Here is a 21076-nt window from a genome sequence, read left to right on the forward strand (position 1 = left end):
AGGGAATCTGGCATGGAAAGCCAGTGGGATTTGATTACAAGACTTCCACAGCACTGGGGGAACAGAAACTCCAGTCTTAGAGGGCACAAACAAAATTTTATGCTCACCAAGACCCAGAAGAAAGGAGCAGAGATGCCACAGAAGACTGAATCAAAACCACCTGCTAGGGTTGGAGGGCCTTCTGCAGAAGTGTGGGTGGACAGGGGCTCCCTGCAGGGATGGTGGCACTGGTAGCAGCAGGCCTGGAAGGTCCACCTTGGCATGAACACTCTTGGAGGTTGCCATTAAGCCTATCCCAGAGCCCACAGACCCCAGGGCTGAATCACTTCAGGCCTAACAATTAACAGGAAGTGTAACCCCACAGATCAGCAGGTAATTGGATTAAAGCTTTTTTGAGGAAGACCCTGCCCACCAGAGCAAAACCCAATTTTTTCCACTACGAGTCCTGCCCATCAGGAAGCTTACACAAGCCTCTTAGCCTCATCTATCATAGGGCAGACAGAAGCAGCACAGTCCCACGGCAGCTAATACAAAAACCATATTATAGAACGTTAATCACAATGAAAAAGCAGAAAGTTATGTCTCAGCTGAAGGGACAAGATAAAACCACAGAAAAACAACTAAATGAAGTGGAGATAGGCAATCTTCCAGAAAAAGAATTCAGAATAATGATAGTGAAGATGATCCAGGATCCTGGGAAAAACATCTTCTTACAGAAGATACAAGAAATGTTTACCAAAGACCTACAAGAAGCAAAGTACAAACAGAGATGAATAATACACTAGAAGGAATTAATAGTAGAATAACTGAGGCAGAAAAACAGATAAATGAACTGGAGGACAGAATCATGGAAATCACTGTCATAGAATATAGAAAAAGGAATGAAAAGAAATGGAGACAGCCTAACAGACCTCTGAGACAACTTTAAATGCACCAACATTTGCATTGTAGGAGTCCCATAAGAGGAAGAAAGAGAGAAAGGATCTGAGAAAATATTTGAAGAGATAATAGCTAAAAACTTTTTGAACATAGTAAAGGAAATAGTGAAGTCCAGGAAGCAAAGAGAGTCCCAGGCAGGATAAACCCAAGGAGGAATACACTAAGACACATAGTAATCAAACTGGAAAAAATTAAAGACAAAGATAAAATATTAAACAAACAACAAGGGGAAAATGACAAATAACATACAAGGGAGTTCCCATCAGTTTATCAGCTGATTTCTCAACAGAATCTCTATAAGCAAGAAGGCAATGGCATGATATATTTCAAGTGATGAAAGGGAAGGACCTACAACCAAGAATACTCTGCCCAGAAAGACTCTCCTTCAGATCTGATGAAGAAATCGAAAGTTTTCCAAACAATCAAAAGCTGAGACAATTCAGTACCACCAAACCAGCTTTAAAACAAATGCAAGAGGAACTTCTCTAGGAAGGAAACACAAGAGAAGAAAAGACCTACAGAAAATAAACCCAAACAATTAAGAAAATGTTAACAGGATCATTCGTATCAATATTTACCTTAAATGGAAAGATTAAATGAACCAACCAAAAGACACAGACTGGCTGCGTGGATGAAAACACACGTGTATGCACTTCCATTTCCTACAGCACTCTGCTTGACCTTCCAAATCGTATATAATTATCTTTCATTTTTAAGTTAATTATGTTCCCATTAAGGCCTGCAATTCTAAGTATCTTTTATTTTTTATCTGGCTATTGATTTTGAAAACTAATAAACATCTTCCACAACTGTGATTATGTAGCTATTACTTAATATCATTGCTTCGTGATTGACGCTTTTGAACTGTGGTGTTGGAGAAGACTCTTGAGAGTCCCTTGAGAATCCCAGCAAGAAGATCAAACCAGTCCGTCGTAAAGGAAATCAGTCCTGAATATTCATTGGAAGGACTGATGCTTAAGTTGCAACTCCAATACTTTGGCCACCTGATGCGAAGAACTGGCTCATTGGAAAAGACCCCAATGCTGGGAAAGATCGAAGGCAGGAGGAGAAGGGGATGACAGAGGATGAGATGGTTGGAAGGCATCACAGACTCAATGGATATGAGTTTGAGTAAGCTCCAGGAGTTGGTGATGGCCAGGGAAACCAGGCGTACTGCAGTCCATGGGGTCGCAAAGAGTCGGACATGACTGAGTGAATGAACTGAATTGATCATAATTCATCAAAAAGAAAATAATAGAATGCTGTATCACCAAAACTATGATTTAATAGAAAAACCTGTAATCACTTTTTAAAATCCAGATGCATATCAGATCTTGAAATACTGTGAAGAATACAAAATGCCAGGTATTGCTTTCTTTTCTCCAGAGCTCCAGATGTTTCTAATGAGCAGTCATGTTTAAAAACAATTGGACTATATAATGATCTTTTACTTTTATCTAGTTTGCTTCACTTTTTCTATTTCATATTCAATGCTCCCATTTCATTTAATTTGCTTTCCAACTTCTCCATCTATTCTTTTTTTCTCTGATGTTCTTTCTCAAGCTTTTATGAAGCATAGTAGAACCAATACAGTATTGTAAAGTAAAATAAAGTAAAAATAAAAATTTAAAAATAAAGTAGATTTATTATCTGCAAAAAAAAGAAAATAGAAAATCTTTCGTATGCATAAATATAAACAATATATATAATACATATTTTAGAAAACTTATGAATTTTTGCCTAAGTAAAAATTTATGACATTTTTATTCTATTTGTTTGACTTTTAGTATGAATAGAATGCAATATTTCTAACTAAAACATAGATATGCAACAAGCAACAAAGGTTTGCTATATAGCATAGGGAACTACAGTGAATAACTTATAATAACCTAACTGGAAAATAATATATGTGTATATTATAACTGAATCACTTTGCTGTACCTGAAACACTGTAAGCCACCTATACTTCAATTATATATATATATATATATTTATTTTTTTTTTTTTTTTAAAGATCTGAATCAATATAAGCCTCTAAAGTAACATTAAGAAGTTTCTGGGCCAAGCAGACCAAGCATCAGAACGTGTTCTAGGCTCCTGACTGCTTAGCTTTTATAATACAATAGTCATTAAGAAGAATCAGATCTATGCATACTAATCTTGCCTTAAAATATGGCATCCATCCAGGTACCAGACTTTTTCAGTTCTACAAAAGGTAAATGCCCTTTGTGTATATTCTGAGCAGAGATGGGTATGCCAAGTATAGCTGATGCCATCTATAAAAGTACCAGTTGTGAAATACTTTAGATATTTTGGAAATAATTGCTCCCCTAAACAGATCATCACTGAAGAGAGAGCCTATAGATCAACTGTGGCATCTTTCCATAATGTTGCCTGAAGAAGTCTCCTGGTCCATTGAGAATTGTTCCTTAGGAAAGAAAGACAGTCTTATTCTGATTTTGCACCAGAAAGTCAATGTTCAGTAGCCTGTTTTAAAATAAAATCAAGTGATATATATTTCTATGTCTCTGCTAATCTCATGAGTCATTCTGGATGTGACAATTACGGATAAGAAACATCTATGTAACTCACGAAAGTGCAACCTTCAAATGCACTCAAAAGAATCAACACTTGTCTAAGTGTCAGATTTCCATGCCCTCTGAGATACAAGCTGGTTTAACATGTATGCCTTAAGCCCCTAGGGATGTGGTTATGTCTACTGGACTGCAAACTTTAAAAGGTAAGCACTGACTTTGGTAAGTGGTGGAAAGTGCTTTAAGTGCATCCAAGAGACTCTTTTTTTGCCCAGGAGAAAATGTACTTGAAGGGAGAGGCCCTGAAAAGACTACATCAAGGTCTTCCTTGTTAAGTCAAAATAACACAACCAGTATTTTGCAGCTTGTCCCACACAAACTTCCCTTTTGTACCTCTCTTCTTAATGCACCGCTGCTCATTTCAAGACTGTGATAGAGCTTCTGTGTCTTTCTGCCTTTCTTTATCAAGCTGATGAACATAATGCCTCTTGATAGCTTAAACTATACAATCAGTTCTATTTTCAAGCTCCAGTCTCATCTTTTATAGGAAGTATTATTGAAATTTTAAGCATAACAATACATCCATGGGCCAATCAGTATTCTAAAGCATTCTTCCTGCTCCCTTTAAGGACTGTAATACATACATACAGATCTAAACTTAGTCCTTGGTAAGAATTTTCATGACAGTGAGTTTACAAATAAGGCTGAAGTTATCTTAGTGCTGCTCAGCACTGCAGTACTGATACCACAATACTCATGCAACTGTTATTATCAATCTACTTTTATTAGCGATCATATTAATGCATCCAAAATAGGTTAGCATTTCTGGAGGTGGAACAACGGAGGTGAGAGAGTCTTTGTCATGCTTTCTTCTCCAGCCCTCAGGAAGGAATGGCAGTGGAATGATTGTTTTCAGTTTTTGGTTTCCATACCCAAGTAATAGCTTTTTTCCGTTATGTGAAGTGTCTATTTGGCAAGTGTGATGAAGACTGGATCTAAAACCATGTGCCCCTAAGACCATGTCCCCAGCACAATGCAAGTCACCTTTTCCTCAGGTCTCCTACACGGAGGCACAGTAAGATCCCCAGGACTGCCCACCTCTGTGCGTCAGGACTCTGCATCCTCTCTTCCAGCTCCTCCCTCTACAACTGACAGAGTGGGAGAAGGTGACCCCGAAATGGGGCCTGACGATCCCAGGGAGCCAAGATACAGGCCACACTCTGATTCCCTCGCTGACCCTCATCTACTTTCTACTGATCTGAAACTGTAGGGAGGGAGACACTCTAAACCTCCAACATGCACTCAGAGTTTAAAAAAAAACAACAACTCCATTTTTATGGAACAAAGTGATCTCAAGTTTATCTATAGTTGAAAGTTAAATGAGCAGCAAAGAAAAGGATTCCATGCTGTTTGGGGCCACACAGTGGAATACTAATCTGAGTCTCCTGAATGTTTTCCATTGCTCCCGTAAAGCCAGGACACAGTACGCAAAGGCAATGCCCCTTCCAAAAGCACGTGCCACATGGGGATGGGCGGGTGGCTATGGAAATAGAAATTTCTCAGAACCTGAAGGGCAAATGCTTGGTAGCCTGTCATGTTTCCCTTATTACCTTGGCTCTCCAGTATGTGACATGCCTTCCAGCTCTAAACATAGCCCACACTAGAACTGCAGAGTAAATAAGTCAATGAGTCTAAAAAGAGGTCAAATTTAAAAAAAAAAAAGTTGTTGAAATAGATGGAAAAATGATACATGAAAATATTAACAGATGCAAAAAAAATAAAGCAGCAGTAGCGGTCATACTTGGGCTGCTTAGTGCCTCTCAAAACAGGCTAAAGAATTTAGTGATTTCTGGGATAATTATATTCAGTATTCACAGGACATTCAGTATTTATGGGGCATTCAGCATCTGTAGGAATGAAACATAAAATAGAATAAATGAATTTTCTATGTATAACAGACAATGTCTTTGAACTTAAGTAGCAGGTCCATTGATGATTTTCTAAAACATTGAAACAGAAATTGCACAAGCACAGGCTTTAAAATTTTAATTTTCCTTTGATTTTCTCACTGGTGGGCTAGATTTAGTAGTAATTAATACATCAGGCTACAAGAGCAGAGTTGATTTGTGTCAGATGAACTGGCCAAGTCTCATTTTGCATCATTACCTAATTATTGAGCACCCAGGAAGCACAAGGTCTTGAGCTGGCCTAACAAGTATGAACAGGATTTCAACCGGAATAAGAAGAGGATGAACAAATTCACTCCAGGGTAATAAATGATCCCAAGGAGAGGAGAGGGCCATGAGGTGATCTGGCTGTTCTGTTAGGAGTAAGGTTAGTTAACTCACAAGCATGACTGGTGAGGAAATGGGGGAAGATGGTATTTCAAGAGATGAGGCTTCGAATATTCAGAGGCAGCCAAGCTGTCATAGGGTCTTGAGTGCCTTGCTGAAGAGTTTAGGCTTTACTCCAAAGAACTCAGAAATATACTCACAACCCTCATAGATTTATCAATATGAATGCGTTTTTACAAATAGCCTTGGGTCTAAATGGGTCAAGCCATCCCACAAAATCATTCAGTCTTGCCTTGCACCATTCTTGCCAGCATTTTGTCCGCACACCTGAAGGCAGACTTTTGGACGAGATCTTCCTGAATTCTCCCTCAGTCTGTTAACCACATTGCAAAACTCTGTCTAGAGTACTCTAAGTACTTTTGCCAAAGGCGTTCCTAGGCCCCTTGCTATTTTCCTTCAAGATCTGTGAATATCACTTCTCTGATTCACAGCCTAGCAGTTGACCAATTTTTATTATCTTCAGTGATATGTCATTAAAACAACTCTCCTTTTATTCTCCCTCTCCTTTCCGCTCATGTTGCCTTCAAGTCTCTGAAAGCATCTTTGTGCATGTGAGATATGTCTATTTATTAATTCAGGACTTCATTTACATCTTTAGTATGAGGGGCCACACTAACCTTTTTGTCTATATCAAAACTTCTCTGGCCTTCTGCTCCCAACTGTGTATCTTTCTTGTACAACTGATCCAGCATCCCCTCAAACAGAAATTTCTAGAAGCAGCCCCTCTGCACATGCACCTCAATGCAAGCATGCTTGTAATAAATGAGTTTGGAGTACCATGATATTCTGAAGTGTCTTAAGAATTCACCTATGTTGCAGGAACTTTTACAGTGAATTGAATTTTATTGCTTTGAAAGTCAGTCATCCATTAGCAATCAGACTCAATGTTAAAGTCAGTTTGCACATCACCTGTGGGAGCAATGATTTCCTCAAGCTTAGGGTAAGGCTCTAGAAGCTAGGTACCTCTGTGTCCCAGGTGGACTTTCACTTCCTTGTAAAATCTTCTAGACAAAAAAGTGCATGTTCCAATAGAAAGGCATCTTCATGTGTTTATTCAACAAGAAACTCTTAAGAGATGAGTCAACAGGCAACTGCAGCAGGAGATTATAAGGACTGCAGTAGTGTTTAAAGGGTTTCTTTGGAGCACAGAAGAGGGGTGCTCACCCAGACTGAGACCAAGGTGGGCTTCTTGGACTTAGAAGACTAGGAAAAACAAAACCACATTGCTGTAAAATATAAAGTACTTAAAGAGCCCCTTGCATGGTTCGAAAATAAACACTGGGCAACGGGTGGCTAATTAATCTACTTCTCCAGAAAACAGAGGACATTGTGCGGGCACCAGGAGTGTGACACCAGTCCCCGTTTCCTGAAATGCTGGTGGCTTTCGAGCAAGGGCATCACACTAGCTTTGGAACTGACTCTAGAAAGACTATTCCCACCAAGGAGATGGTTGTGGCAGGTGAACAGATACTAAGAGGACGAGCCAACAAAATTCCCACTTCACCCAATGGCTCTGATTTTTCACTTAAGCAATTCTGAATTTTGAGAAGTGGCTCCCTGCCTGTCTTTCACTTAATAAAGGTAAAACTAGAAACACAAACATTTTTCCACGTCTTAATAGAAATTCTTGGTGGATTCGGGGGTGGGGGAGGGAGGTGCTTCTTTTCCATTTATCTGATTTCCTAGGAGTTATTTCCCCTTGGCCTCTTGCCCCTTCTTCTCTGCCGCTGCTACTGCTAAGTTGCTTAGCGACTTAGAGTCCGACTCTTAGCGACCCCATGGACTGCAGCCTACCAGGCTCCTCCATCCATGGGATTTTCCAGGCAAGAGTACTGCAGTGGGGTGCCACTGCCCTCTCCGGCCCCTTCTTCTCATTTCCCCCCAACTGTTGATGCGTGGAGAGAGGAAGTGGACATGTGCAGCCTAGTTCTCGCCTCACTGTTGCTCTAGGAGTCAGGAGGCTCACCGGATACACCCTTTCTGGGCTGTGGCTCCTGCCCTAAACTGCATAGGAAGCCTTAGTAGAGGCACCTCCATGAGAGGCCCTGGTTCAATAGTGACTGGTTACATAAATCGGCCTAATTTGGGTGTTCAGTATTATGAATACTATTGTCATATACATAAGCCATGTTCTCTGGCATCATCTTTACCAATGTTCATATTAACATTCTGGTCTCCACTGGCTTGATTTCTTCATCTGCCTCCTAACTGATTCTCAATGCAGCTGGGGAAAACAAGGGTGTCATTTTTATGCTCTTCTCAAACTCTGACAGTTATCATAGTAAATTAATGTATTGATCCTCAAGAGATTATCCATCTCAGGTATGCTGATACGGCCAGTGTTTTGAACCTACAAAACAGAGGATCTGACTCTCAGCAACATGGACAAACCAGAAGTCAGACTGCAAATAAGGGTATGAAGCCAACACAAAGCAGCAGCAAGGAGACAGAACGAGTGAGTTCCCACAGCAGCCCAGCCCCTGGACACCTGAACCTGGGTCCCAGGCGCCATTTTGCTTCAGGTTCTATGACCTGCCTGGAAAACTCACTAGTGCTAATAGACAGGTGTTACTTCACAAGCATAGAACCAGCTCAGCTGCACAGAACCCCCAGTTCAGAAGGGACTGAGAATTCATGTTCTGTGGTTACCATCTTCAAGTTCTTAATAATTCCATCTTTGAATATAAGTTTTCCAAGTGAGGTTCAGTGGGACAGAGGACCACATGTCGGGACTGCCCAGCACAACTCCCACTTCTTCCTCCCTCTCCAGGAGGGGTTCTCAGCTCTCTGTTCCCCAGTCCCTCAGAGCAGGGACAACTGCCACTCTGTTTCTCCAGCAGGGTCCTGTGCATAGACACGGGGAGGGTGAGGCTTGGATTCACAGACTGTGGGTGTTTCCAGTGGAGCATAGTCACGCCACCCCACCCCCCCCAGCAGGCGGCGTGCAGGCGCAGTCCTCAGTGATCCAGGGACTCAGTGGGGAGACTACAGTCCCCCGAGCTGCCCATCATTAGTGGACTGGGGCAGCGGGATCGTGGGAAGGGCAGAGAGCTGGCTCAGCTTCCCTGCCCAACCCAGTCACAGCACCTCGGTCAGGGCACATGGGAGCCCTGCAGTCAGTGGGCCGGGTTCATGTGCCAAGTGTGTGTGTAGAGGGTGGGTCTGAAGTGCCTCTCGGCATACTTATTGTTGTTGACGCTGGGAGAGTATTTTTCCATCTCTGTGAGAAAAACAAAACAAACCAAAACTCCTTACATGGGCATTAGTCACCAGGAAAGCCCATCTCAGAGAATTTTCACTAATTAGCATTGTTCAAGAAACAGTTGCCTGTGTTTTGCTTGTTACTAGAGGTGTTAGCAGTGTTCATTTCTACCCAGATGTACCCAATTCCATGAACAACACCATGTCTAGGAAAGCTTTAAACATTAAAGAAAAAAAAGAATTAGTTAAAGCTGTCTGATTCTCCTGGTCCAACTCCCTCTAGAAATGATTCAGTTACAAGTGGAAAACTCAACGGTAAGATGTATGCCTTGAAACAGACACATAGTTGGGTACCTCAGTCACAAGGCTGAGATTCAAGCCAACTCATGGACTGCCTTTTCTTGTCCTTCATCACTGTGCCACCAACAATACTGTTTTCACTTTTATAGCATTTGATAGTTTAAAATAGTGATATATATTCCTTTAATAATTCTTTGTAATAACACTACCGGATAAATTTTGAAGGTGATATTGACCCAATTGTAGTACGTAAAAATACAGAAGTGACAACCCACCAGTAAGGAAATCAGGTCTAAATCCCACCTTGCCAAGCCCTTTGTCAAATTTTTCATCTCTGCAGCAACAGCTCCCCACACAACACTGACAAAACGCAAGACCCTCCTGGTTTTATTGAGGTTAACATGACTGACCATGAGAATTACGTTAAGAAAATTACTAGCCCTAATTTATAATTTTTGGGGAAGATGTATTTTCAGAGTCTGTGGACACCAGGAATATTATTTGAACTCGTATTTTTTGCAGTGGGGACTTTCAAATTCCACAAAAGGTGAAGCCGCAACCTAGCACATAGGGCAAGAGAGGGGCTGGCAAACAAACTCACTCACCTGGTGCAACCACTATCGTTTTATAAGGTAAGATCATTCTGAACAAAACGCATTAAAATCAATTCCCTGCGTTGCTCCTCAGATTTACAGCATCAGATCGCATGCACCAGCAGGGGCTTGATATTCCGTGGAATTATATTAATGTTTACATTCCTTTTTCGTTTTGTTTTAGAAATATATTCAAGTCTTCTTTTAAACACTGAGCACTAGTTTCTTTATTTGCCTCACGGAACTTTTTAAAACACACACAAATATTACATATATAAACCCCCACTAGAGGAGACACAAAAACAACTGAACTCATAGCAATAAGTGAGTGTTCTTTTTCACCTGTCCCCATGGTTAATAAGGAGGACAGTCTGCATGGTTGGCATGTCACTGCATTTACATAAATATATGTATAGATATTTATAAATAACAAATTTGCCAAGTGATGATACTATATGTACTGTCCTATAACTTGGCTTTATTTGTTTTTTTCTGAAAAGTATGTCTTCTAGGATGGGTGTGTACAGGCATGTGCCCACGTGTGTGCATATATACGCTCAGAATTTCAAACCACCATATTCTATTCCACGAAATAATTCTCCAAATAAATTAAATCATTCCACTACTGCCACACACTTGGACTGTTTTTGGTTTTCAGTGAATACAAACAATGTAGTGAAAATATCCCTGTTACATGCATTTTTTTCTCCCTCAAAAGCATATACTTGGAACATATTTCAAGAAGCAAAATCAATGGAATCAAGAGAATCTCTCTAAGACCCTTCAGATTTACTTTAAAAGTAGATTGATTTTGTCAACTTGCCATTAAAAACTTTCACCCATTTACCTCTGAGTCATGCATGAGGCTGTTCACCCCAACCTCACTGAGACAGAACACAATCAATATAATAAGGTTCTCCTCTAATCTAATGCAGGAATATGGTGACTTAGTCGCTGTATATTATTTCTCATCATCAGTATGTCATCTCTGCTGAAGAATACTGCTAGACTGCTGTGTGTCCTTGAGTAAGTTATTTAACCTTTCTGTGTCTCAATACTGTGACCTCTAAAATGGGGAGAATAATAATACCAAAAGGTTATTTCCTGGGGTTTTTTGTTTTTCTTTTTGTTTTTAATATAGATCGTGTCTCTTTTTCAGTGTGACGTCCATTTCCTCTTGGGCTGATTGAGTCCGTGAGTGATTGCTGATGCTTACAGTGTGCCAGGTACCATTCTAGTTGATGGGAAAAGAGCAGGGAGACGTGACCAAGCAGTCCCTCTCACAGGACTTATGAGGGGACAGATAATACAGAAGTATAAGCGCATCGATGTATAATGTTCTGAGAGGCCGGGTTAGTTAAGAAAAATAAAGGAGGGTATGGGACTGAGAAGTTCTAGAGGTCTATTTCCAGCAGAATGATCAGATTAAGTCTCTGAGGATGGCAGAGACTTGAGTAGACACCTGAAGGAGATGAGTGTGGAGGCGGGGTGGGGGAGCCCAAGCACACAGCCTCAGATCGGAATGTGGCTGGCATGTGCAGGAATAGCGAGGAATAAGGCGCTAGTACAGAGAGAGTTCGGGGGAGAGAAGAGAGAAAAGCTGAGTGGAGTCAGGGACCAGACTCTGACTGCTCCCATTAGACAGCAGGAGTAAGGGGAATTTATCCTGAATGCCGACAAAAGCCTGAGCACTGGCCTCTGAATTGTTCCAAACACAGAGAGGGGCTGAAACTTTTAGCATCCTATCCCACCTAGAGAGTGGCCATGAGTGGGGTCCTCTTGCTGTCTGAGTAGGGCTCTCAGAGAACAGACGCCCACCTCAACCACCAGCACATCCATCACAAACACAAGCCAACAGGCAAAGCTGGAGACAGCCATCAAGATACGGGACCATGCTCCACCCACAAGCACACCTTCTTCCTTCTTAGCAAAAGTCAGACTCAGAGCATTTTTGTTCTTCTCTGCTGCACAGTGCCCTTGCCTGCTGACCCCACCAAAGACAGGAACCCTGGTGGGGGGGGGGGGGTCAATCACCAGAAGCACACAAAGGACCTGTGACAGGAGCGCCAATAGCCCAGGCAGGGAGGCAGCTCATGGGCAGCTTCACCCCTGTAGCAACCAGCCTACCTCTGCAGATGGTCCCGTTGCCCACATAGCCAGGCTTGCAGGTGCAGCTGTGTCCCTGGACAGTGTTGGTGCAGATGGCATTCTCATCGCAGTTGTGCTGCCCGCTGCCACAGTCGTCGTGCTCTGTTTGCAGGGCAAGAAAGAGAGACACCTTTTCAGAAGTTGGAATCTCTGACATTGGAAAAGGTAGCTGGAACTCACCAGGTAAGAATGCAAGTGGCTACCATGCGTTGGGACCTTGAAATCTCAGCAGCTCTAAGATGTATGTTATTATCCTCACTTTGCACGGAAATAGACTGAGTGTCAGAGAAGTCAAGAGATTTATCCAAGTGACAATGATTCCTAAGTGCTGCTCTAAGGTCATTGCTTCTTTCATAGCTGCAAAGGTTTCTGCAGAGGCTCCAAAGCCGGGTTCTCAAGGGGTGGCAGGGAGAGGTGTTCAATTCTGCATCTTTTCTTCCTGCTGGAAACATTTGACAGTATCTGAGGATACGTTTGGTTGCCATGCTTTGAGAAAGGTGATGCTATTGGCATCTAGTGGATGGAGGGCAGGGATGCTGCTAAGCGTTCAGCAATGCACAGGACCGTGCACCACAACAGAGAATTCAACCAGTCTGACATGTCAACAGTCCCAAGGCTGGGAAACCTTCCTGCAAGGTTGAAAAAAAGAAAAGGAAAAGAAACAAATCCACAGGAGAGAGTCCATGGCTTCTTTAGAACATGTTGGTTGGAAACCTTGGAAGCTTCCTGGGTAGAATCTGAAACTGGCCTTCATACAAAGAGAGCAAGGAGACCAAAGAAAGAGGCAAACACTCCAGACTGCTAGACACAGATTTAATAAGCAAGGGGACTTACATATGAGGCTGGTCTTGGGTGGGTGCAAGGCCAATAGATCTCTGCACTTGCCCACCAGAATCTTAAAAGTTTATATAGAGGCCTTAATGGGGTTCAGTCACGTATTACATCCTCATGGTCTCATCAATACCTTGCTCTTTCAGGGCTGTGTCCTTTAAACAGCTCTGACGGTGGGAACAGTGGCCAGAATATACATTACAAGGGCAGGGATTGCATGTGCGGCTCCGAATGCCAGGGTTCAGCTCGTGGTCCAACCACCTGTCTCATCCTCCCAATATCCTTCTCCAAAAGAACAAGGAGGGTAAAACTAAAGAGGAAGGCCCAGCAAATACAGCCTAGCAAAGGAGCACTAACCATTTTCACAGGATTCAGAATGTAACCACTGTGCTGATGCCTGACGTGTAGTAATATCGTTGTGTGTGCGTGTGTTAGTTGCTCAGTCGTGTCCGACTCTTTGCAACCCCATAGACCACAGCCCACCAGGACCCTCTGTCCATGGGATTCTCCAGGCAAGAACACTGGAGTGGTTTGCCATTTCCTTCTCTAAAAGAAACTATAGAAAGAAAGAAAAGGAAGTCGCTCAGTTGTGTCCGACTGTTTGTGACCCCATGGACTGTAGCCTATAGGCTCCTCCATCCATGGTATTTTCCAGGCAAGAGTACTGGAGTGGGTTGCCATTTCCTTCTCTAATAATATGGTTACATATATTCAAATAGTCACAGCATCCTTAATTCACAAGACACAGGGGAAAGTATATCTAACACTATGAAATGGACTGAAAGATTCCAAGGCAGAAATCAAGATTTCACAGATAACTACTCTCTCCCCTCATCACTGGGAAGTTTTTATATTCACCTAAGTGACTTCTCTGTAAATAAATAATGTGAAAAAGTTTATGCCTTTTACTCCCTTTAACATTTGCTACTGTGACTTAGAAATTTTGAGGAGAAAAACCAAGTAGGGTTATTGAAGCCATAAAAGGCTATAAAACAATAGTTGAAATCCCAGCTAGAAACCTCAAAGAAAACAATACTAACTGAACAAAACTAAACCCTCAATATAGTTTGTTAAGCAAACTATTAGATCAATGTAGCAATCAAGTGAAATAACGCCTATCTTCTTTAACTTTTCATTTTAAATTTCCTAACAGGGACTAGGTTAAAGAGTCCTAGAGAAAAGTTAAATTCTGCAAAGTAGAGCTGTTTCAGTCACCCACAAGCAAAAAGGTCAAGTAGATACTTGCCCATTGCTCTTAACAGCTTGCATTTTTCCAAAGAAAATTTTTCTTAAGGCCGGAAGACCAAATCAAACTGTCAAAGAGACATGTGCACAGGTTAGCAAGCAGTGTGAGGGGAGGAGATTTATGAAGACACACTTCTAGTCAGTGCTCAAATCATCTTCAGGTTGTTCTGGAAATAGTAGAGCCCTGTGAATGTCCAACCACATTTATAGACCTAGCAAGCACCTCATATGTACAGGTGCAATACCAAGAGATGTTAGAAACACAAAAAAGTCTAAGAATGAAGGATTAGACTCCAAGAGTTTTCAATACTTATTTAAATCCACTTAATAAATAATTATTAGAGTCTGTATTGGTATTACAAATGAGTAGCTATGGTCCCTGCTCACATGAACATTTTAATAGAGGTCACCAGACAGCAATATGTCACTAACCAGAACACAAGGGAGAAGCGAAAGGAGTTATAAGTGGGTGACCTTATATTTTATCATATAAATGGAACATATTTTGGAGTGAAAGGGGACTTTGCTAATAACTACACTGGAATAAGAGGCATAATTCAGAATGACCTAGGCCAACGAGCATGTGTGCTCATGTTTGCTAAGAGAAACAAAGGTAAACCGAAAAGAAGTTCACTGGAGGGAAGAAATGCCTTCTAATAGGCAGAAAAATCTTCTTGAAAGACATAGTATTTGAACTAGCCTTTTAAAAACGGTCATGGTTTTCTCAGCCAGAAATGCTCAAGAAGGGCACTCCAGGTGAAGCAACAGTGTGGAGAAATGATTGTATGCAACATTCCGGAAGTCTGGTCCACTGTTGTCTTTCCAGTCTCCAACCATTCCACTCCCATCATCAGCTTAATAAAGGCATACTTAACAAGCAGAATTGAAAGATACTGAAAATGTACAATGTAATAATTTGATAAACAGTCAAAAAGGATTATCCCATTGGGTTAATTAACACACCTATCATGTTATCACTGAGGAAGCCTTTCTTACCTCTGCTTGCTATTCTTGGGAACTCTGCATTCAAATGTACAGTATATCTTTCCTTTTCTCCTTTGCTTTTCACTTCTCTTCTTTTCACAGTTATTTGTAAGCCCTCCTGAGGGCTTAATTTTGCTTTTTTGCATTTCTTTTTACTGGGGATGGTCTTGATCCCTGTCTCCTGTACAATGTCATGAACCATTCTTTGGCAATGCTAAAGAGTACACAAACTACCGCACAAATGCACTCATCTCACACACTAGTAAAGTAATGCTCAAAATTCTCCAAGCCAGGCTTTAGCAATATGTGAACCATGAACTCCCTGATGCTCAAGCTGGTTTTAGAAAAGGCAGAGGAACCAGAGATCATATTGCCAACATCTACCTGATCATCGAAAAAGCAAGAGAGTTCCAGAAAAAACATCTATTTTCTGCTTTATTAACTATGCCAAAGCCTTTGACTGTGTGGATCACAATAAACTGTGGAAAATTCTGAAAGAGATGGAAATACCAGACCACCTGACCTGCCTCTTGAGAAATCTGTATGCAGGTCAGGAAACAGCAGTTAGAATTGGACATGGAACAACAGACTGGTTCCAAATAGGAAAAGGAGTATGTCAAGGCTGTATACTGTTGCCCTGATTATTTAACTAACATGCAGAGTACATCATGAGAAATGCTGGGCTGGATAAAACACAAGCTGGAATCAAGATTGCCAGGTGAAATATCAATCACTTCAGATATGCAGATGACACCACTCTTATGGCAGAAAGCGAAGAACTAAAGAGCCTCTTTATGAAAGTGAAAGAGGAGAGTGAAAAAGTTGGCTTAAAGCTCAACATTCAAAAAACTAAGATCATGGCATCCAGTTCCATCACTTCATGGCAAATAGATGGGGAAACAATGGAAACAGTGACAGACTCTTTTTTTTTTTGGACTCCAAAATCACTGCAGATGGTGATTGCAGCCATGAAATTAAGACACTAGTTCCTTGGAAGAAAACTTATGACCAACTTAGATAGCATATTAAAAAGCAGAGACATTACTTTGCCCACAAAGGTCTGTCTAGTCAAAGCTATGTTTTTTCCAGTAGTCATGTATGGATGTGAGACTTGGACTCACATAAAGACAGCTGAGCACTGAAGAATTAATGCTTTTCAACTGTGGTGTTGGAGAAGACTCTTGAGAGTCCCTTGGACTGCAAGGAGATCCAACCAGTCCATCCTAAAGGAAATCAGTCCTGAATATTCATTGAAAGGACTGATGATAAAGCTGAAACTCCAATACTTTGGCCATTTGATGCAAAGAACTGACTCAGATGCTAGGAAAGATTGAAGGAGGAAGGAGAAGGAGATGACAGAAGATGAGATGGTTGGATGCTATCACTGACTCAATGGACATAAGTTTGAGTAAACTCCAGGAGTTGGTGATGGACAGGGAAGCCTGGCCTGCTGCAGTCCATGGGGTCACAAAGAATCAGACGCGACTGAGCAACTGAACTGAACTAATCCCGTTATCTCCCAATATCCTTGATGCAAAGCCCCTTCTCTGACGAGGTAGCCTTATCACTATCTTACAAGTATATAAGTTAATTACTACCTCTCTAGCTTGTCATGACTTTCCTGGACTCAAAGTATTCTCATAATGAAGTGAAAAATCTATGCCCTAGCCTGGCTTCAAATACCATTTCATATGAGCACCCTTGCCATGCAGGCTTCCATGTGCTCTTGACACCATATGAATTTAACCCATCTTGGAGGGAGGTGGGAGGGGGGGTCATGTTTGGGAACGCATGTAAGAATTAAAGATTTTAAAATTAAAAAAATAAATAAATAAAAAATAAAATAAAATTAAAAAAAATAAATTTAATATCTTTTATCACTTTGGAGGCAATGATATCACAATATATGGTAATGAGATTTGCAAGCTTTATCATCAATGCCCTATGAACTAGTTAACCTTGAGGAGACAAACTGTAGCAAATCTTCTATAACCCAGACTTTACCTCCCTCTACTTCACATGTGCTGTGCTAAGCCACTTCAGTTGTGTCCGACTCTTTGCAACCGCATGGACTGTAGCCTACCAGGCTCCTCTGTCCATGGGATTCTCTAAGCAAAAATACTGGAGTGGGTTGCCATGCCCTCCTCCAGGGGATCTTCCCAACCCAAGGGTCAAACCCAGGTTTCTTATGTCTCCTGCACTGGCAGGTGTATTTTTGCCACTAGCTCCACCTGGGAAGCCCTGCTTCACATAATGATAGTGAACCCAGAGTGCCCAGCACTGAGCTAAATGGTGGCAGTAGTGGTTTAGTTAATAAATTATGCTGACTTCTGTGACTCCATGGACTCCAACCCACCAGTTTCTCTGTCCATGGGATTTCCCAAGAATACTGGAGTGGATTGCCATTTCCTTCTCCAACTGAGCTAAAATTATATATGTATCATTTAATTCTCCCAACAACCACATGAAATATGCTCATTTTTACAACTAAGGAATGAAGACATTATTAAATTTAAAGATTACATTATTAAATACTCTAACATCACAAAACTACTAAGTGGAGGGGTTTGGACCCTGTGACTCTAGACACTGGGGAAGTGATCCCATGATGCCAAGAATAAAGACTGTCTTTTCCTGTACTGGCCCCAAATACCCACTGAAAATCCAATCTATCCTCAAAGGACAAGGGTTTCAAAACATTCCCCCATTATTATCTTTAGTCACACGTAAGTTTCCAAAGTAATCAGCACTTTCAAAACTATGTTGGACAGAGATGGCGACAGAAGAAATGGTCTCCTCCTAAAAATCTCAAATCCCCTTCCAGCTGCTGTGGATGCTGTAGACAGTGTGAGACAAGCATCTGTGACAGGTAGCAGGACACAGAGGCAAGAGGCTTTGGAAGCACACAGCCGGGGTTAGATGATCCTGGCTATGCCACTTACTAGCTGTAGGCATTTGAGTGACTCAAACAGCCAGTGTCTTCTTAGTTTCCATATGTAAAATGTGAATAGGATACAACCCATCTCCTAGGGTTGTGATGAGGACTCAGTTAATATAGATATGATATGTATTATAGCATTGTAACTAGTAAGTGCTCAATAAGTGTACACTATTTGACTATCATTGTTACCGCTACTACTAGTATTGCTATTTTCCCCACTATTATTAGTTACTTGTGAGCAGACTTCATTGTTGAATGGTGGTTAAGCTGGTTAAGAAAATTCGCTTTTTCTTTAAGGGCTGGAAGTTCAGGCAGGAAAGCTATGAACAGATAGAATTCTAAATACACTTAAATTAGAATACCTCTTTGAAGATATTGGGCTTCCCTCATAGCTCAGTTGGTATAGAATCCACCTGCAATGCAGGAGACCCCAGTCCAATTCCTGGGTCAGAAGATCTGCTGGAGAAGGGATAGGCTACCCACTCCAGTATTCTTGGGCTTCCCTGGTGACTCAGCTGGTAAAGAATCCTCCTGCAATGTGGGAGACCTGGGTTCGATCCCTGGGTTGGGAAGATCCCCTGGAGAAGGGAATGGCTACCCACTGCAGTATTCTGGCCTGGAGAATTCCATGGACTGTATAGTCCATCAGGTCACAAAGATATTAAACAAAGAAATATTTGCTTAGCTTCAATTATAGTTCCCAAGAAACAAGACTATAGATTGGGAAGGTGAAGGATTTATGTTTAGGATTGTTGACATACAAACCAGCTTGATTATAGTATATTTGGAGTATCAAACCACTCAGGACAAAGAAATAATGATTCTGTCAAATTCTCCATGCTGCTGCTGCTAAGTCACTTCAGTCGTGCCTGACTCTGTGCGACCCCATAGATGGCAGCCACCAGGCTCCCCCGTCCCCGGGATTCTCCAGGCAAGAACACTGGAGTGGGTTGCCATTTCCTTCTCCAATGCATGAAAGAGAAAAGTGAAAAGTGAAAGTGAAGTCGCTCGGTCGTGTCTGACTCTTCACGACCCCATGGACTGTAGCCCACCAGGCTCCTCTGTCCATGGGACTTTCCAGGCAAGAGTACTGGAGTGGGGTGCCATTGCCCTCTCCATACTGATGATAATTATTGCTATGTTGGCTAATATTTAATTTAATATTTAATTAATTAGTTGGCTAATACTTACTGAGTACTCATTAAACATTGTCATTATCACATGGATCCTTTCTCCTTTCTTCTCTTTTTCATGGGATGGCTCAGAAGGACTCCCATCTACTTCTGTAACATTGTAATCAACAGCCATTTTCAATTAACACACTTTTTCTTAGTGAATTAAACAGCATCCAAACAAGCTACTGAGACAGTCACTACAGCTGTGACTGCAAATGTCTCATATTTGGGATCTGACTGGCTACAGCTTCACTTTGTTAAAAGCAATCTAGTCTGCATTTTACAAAAAAAAAAAAAAAAATGTTATAGTGACCTCACTGGGATATGCTGAGCAGGTCTTATAAGTCATATTTCACAGATGAAATTGGAGTTTGGAGCATCTATACGTAAATAGATATTAAGTTGTATGTCAAAGACTCAAACCCCAATATCCTCATTCTTTCTCCTGCATTCTTTCCAAACTCTCAGAATATTATGAAGCTATTCAAATGTCTACAGTGTTGGTCACAATGTAGATCATTTCTTTTACCTTAAAAAAATATATAGATGTACAGGAAGCTGCAAACATAGTACAAAGAGCCCCTTATCTCCTTCGCTCAGTTTCTCTCCATAGTGCCGTCTTAGAGAGCGTCATATCTAAACCAGAAAACTGGCATCCATGTATCACTGTTAAGCAGTCTACAGAACTATTCAGTTCATACTATGCTTTCCACCTGCATTCACGTTGTGTTTATGTATATGTGGGTGCAGTTCTAAGCAATATTAACTTGGTATAAATTGTGTAACCACAACCACCACAGTCATGCTATGTCTTTGTCTTCGTACCTATCCACACTATACCTCATCACCCCCAATTCCTGGCCCCTATCAACCGCTAACCTGGTTCTCGATAGTTGTCATTTAGACAATGTTATACTGTGGCATTACACAGTTAAGCAATCGTTGAGACTGACTTTTTAAAAAATAGATTTAATGCCCTCGAGTTGCATTCAGACTGTTGTAGCTTCAATAGCTCATCCCTTTTTACTGCTGTGTAGTATTCCACTGGAACAGTGTATCAGTTTGTTCAACCATTCACATGCTGAAGGGACTTGGATTGTTTCCTGTGCTTTACAGCTCTGAAAAAAGGTGCTGCAAACATCTGTGCACAGGTTTTCATGTGGCTATAGTTTAATTACTCTGGGATAAATATCCAAGAGTGTGATTATAGGGGCATCTGGTAAGGGCATGTTTTGTTTTGTGAGAAACTACCAAATGAACTTCCAGAGTGGCTGTACTATTTTACATTCCCATGAGTAATGCATGAGTGATCACTTCTCTACGTCATTGCTAGCACTTGGAACTGTCATTTTTATGATTTTAGTCATTCATGTTGTATGTGTTATGATACCACATTAAGATCTTAATTTGCTATCTTGCTAATAGCCAATGATGATAGCATCTTTCCAATGTTCCTTTGCCATCTATATCTTTGGTGAAATGTCTTCTGCTGATTTTACAACTGGATCTTTTTTTCTTTTCTGTTGAGTTTTGAGAATTCTTCATATACTCCAGATATAAAGCCTTCGTTGGATATGTGATTTGCAGATGTTTTCACAGTCTCTAGCTTGTATTTTCATCCTGGTTACAGCCTTTCACAATACAAAATATTTTACTGTTGATGAAATTCAATTTACATATTTTTAATTTTATTAATAGTGCATTAGATATCACATGTAAGAACTCTTTCTCTAGCCCTAGATCTCAAAGATTTCCTCCCATTTTTTTCTTAACAGTTTTGTACTTCTGCCTCTTAGATTATAAGTTTGTGACCCACTTGGAATTTATTTTT

General features: G+C 41.1%; 1 protein-coding gene across 7 annotated transcripts in view; it reads right to left on the reverse strand.

Moving 5' to 3' along the window:
- The window catches only part of NELL1 (neural EGFL like 1), a 1034396-nt gene that overhangs the window by 385057 nt on the left and 628263 nt on the right, over positions 1–21076 (reverse strand). For all 7 annotated transcript variants that reach the window (XM_060403970.1, XM_060403968.1, XM_042238438.2 and 4 more), the window contains exon 14: positions 12049–12171. In XM_060403970.1, the coding sequence (XP_060259953.1) occupies positions 12049–12171 (123 nt within the window). The remainder of the gene's footprint in view (positions 1–12048; positions 12172–21076) is intronic.

Source organism: Ovis aries, chromosome 21 (genome assembly GCF_016772045.2).
Source record: "Ovis aries strain OAR_USU_Benz2616 breed Rambouillet chromosome 21, ARS-UI_Ramb_v3.0, whole genome shotgun sequence".
Lineage (NCBI taxonomy): Eukaryota > Metazoa > Chordata > Mammalia > Artiodactyla > Bovidae > Ovis > Ovis aries.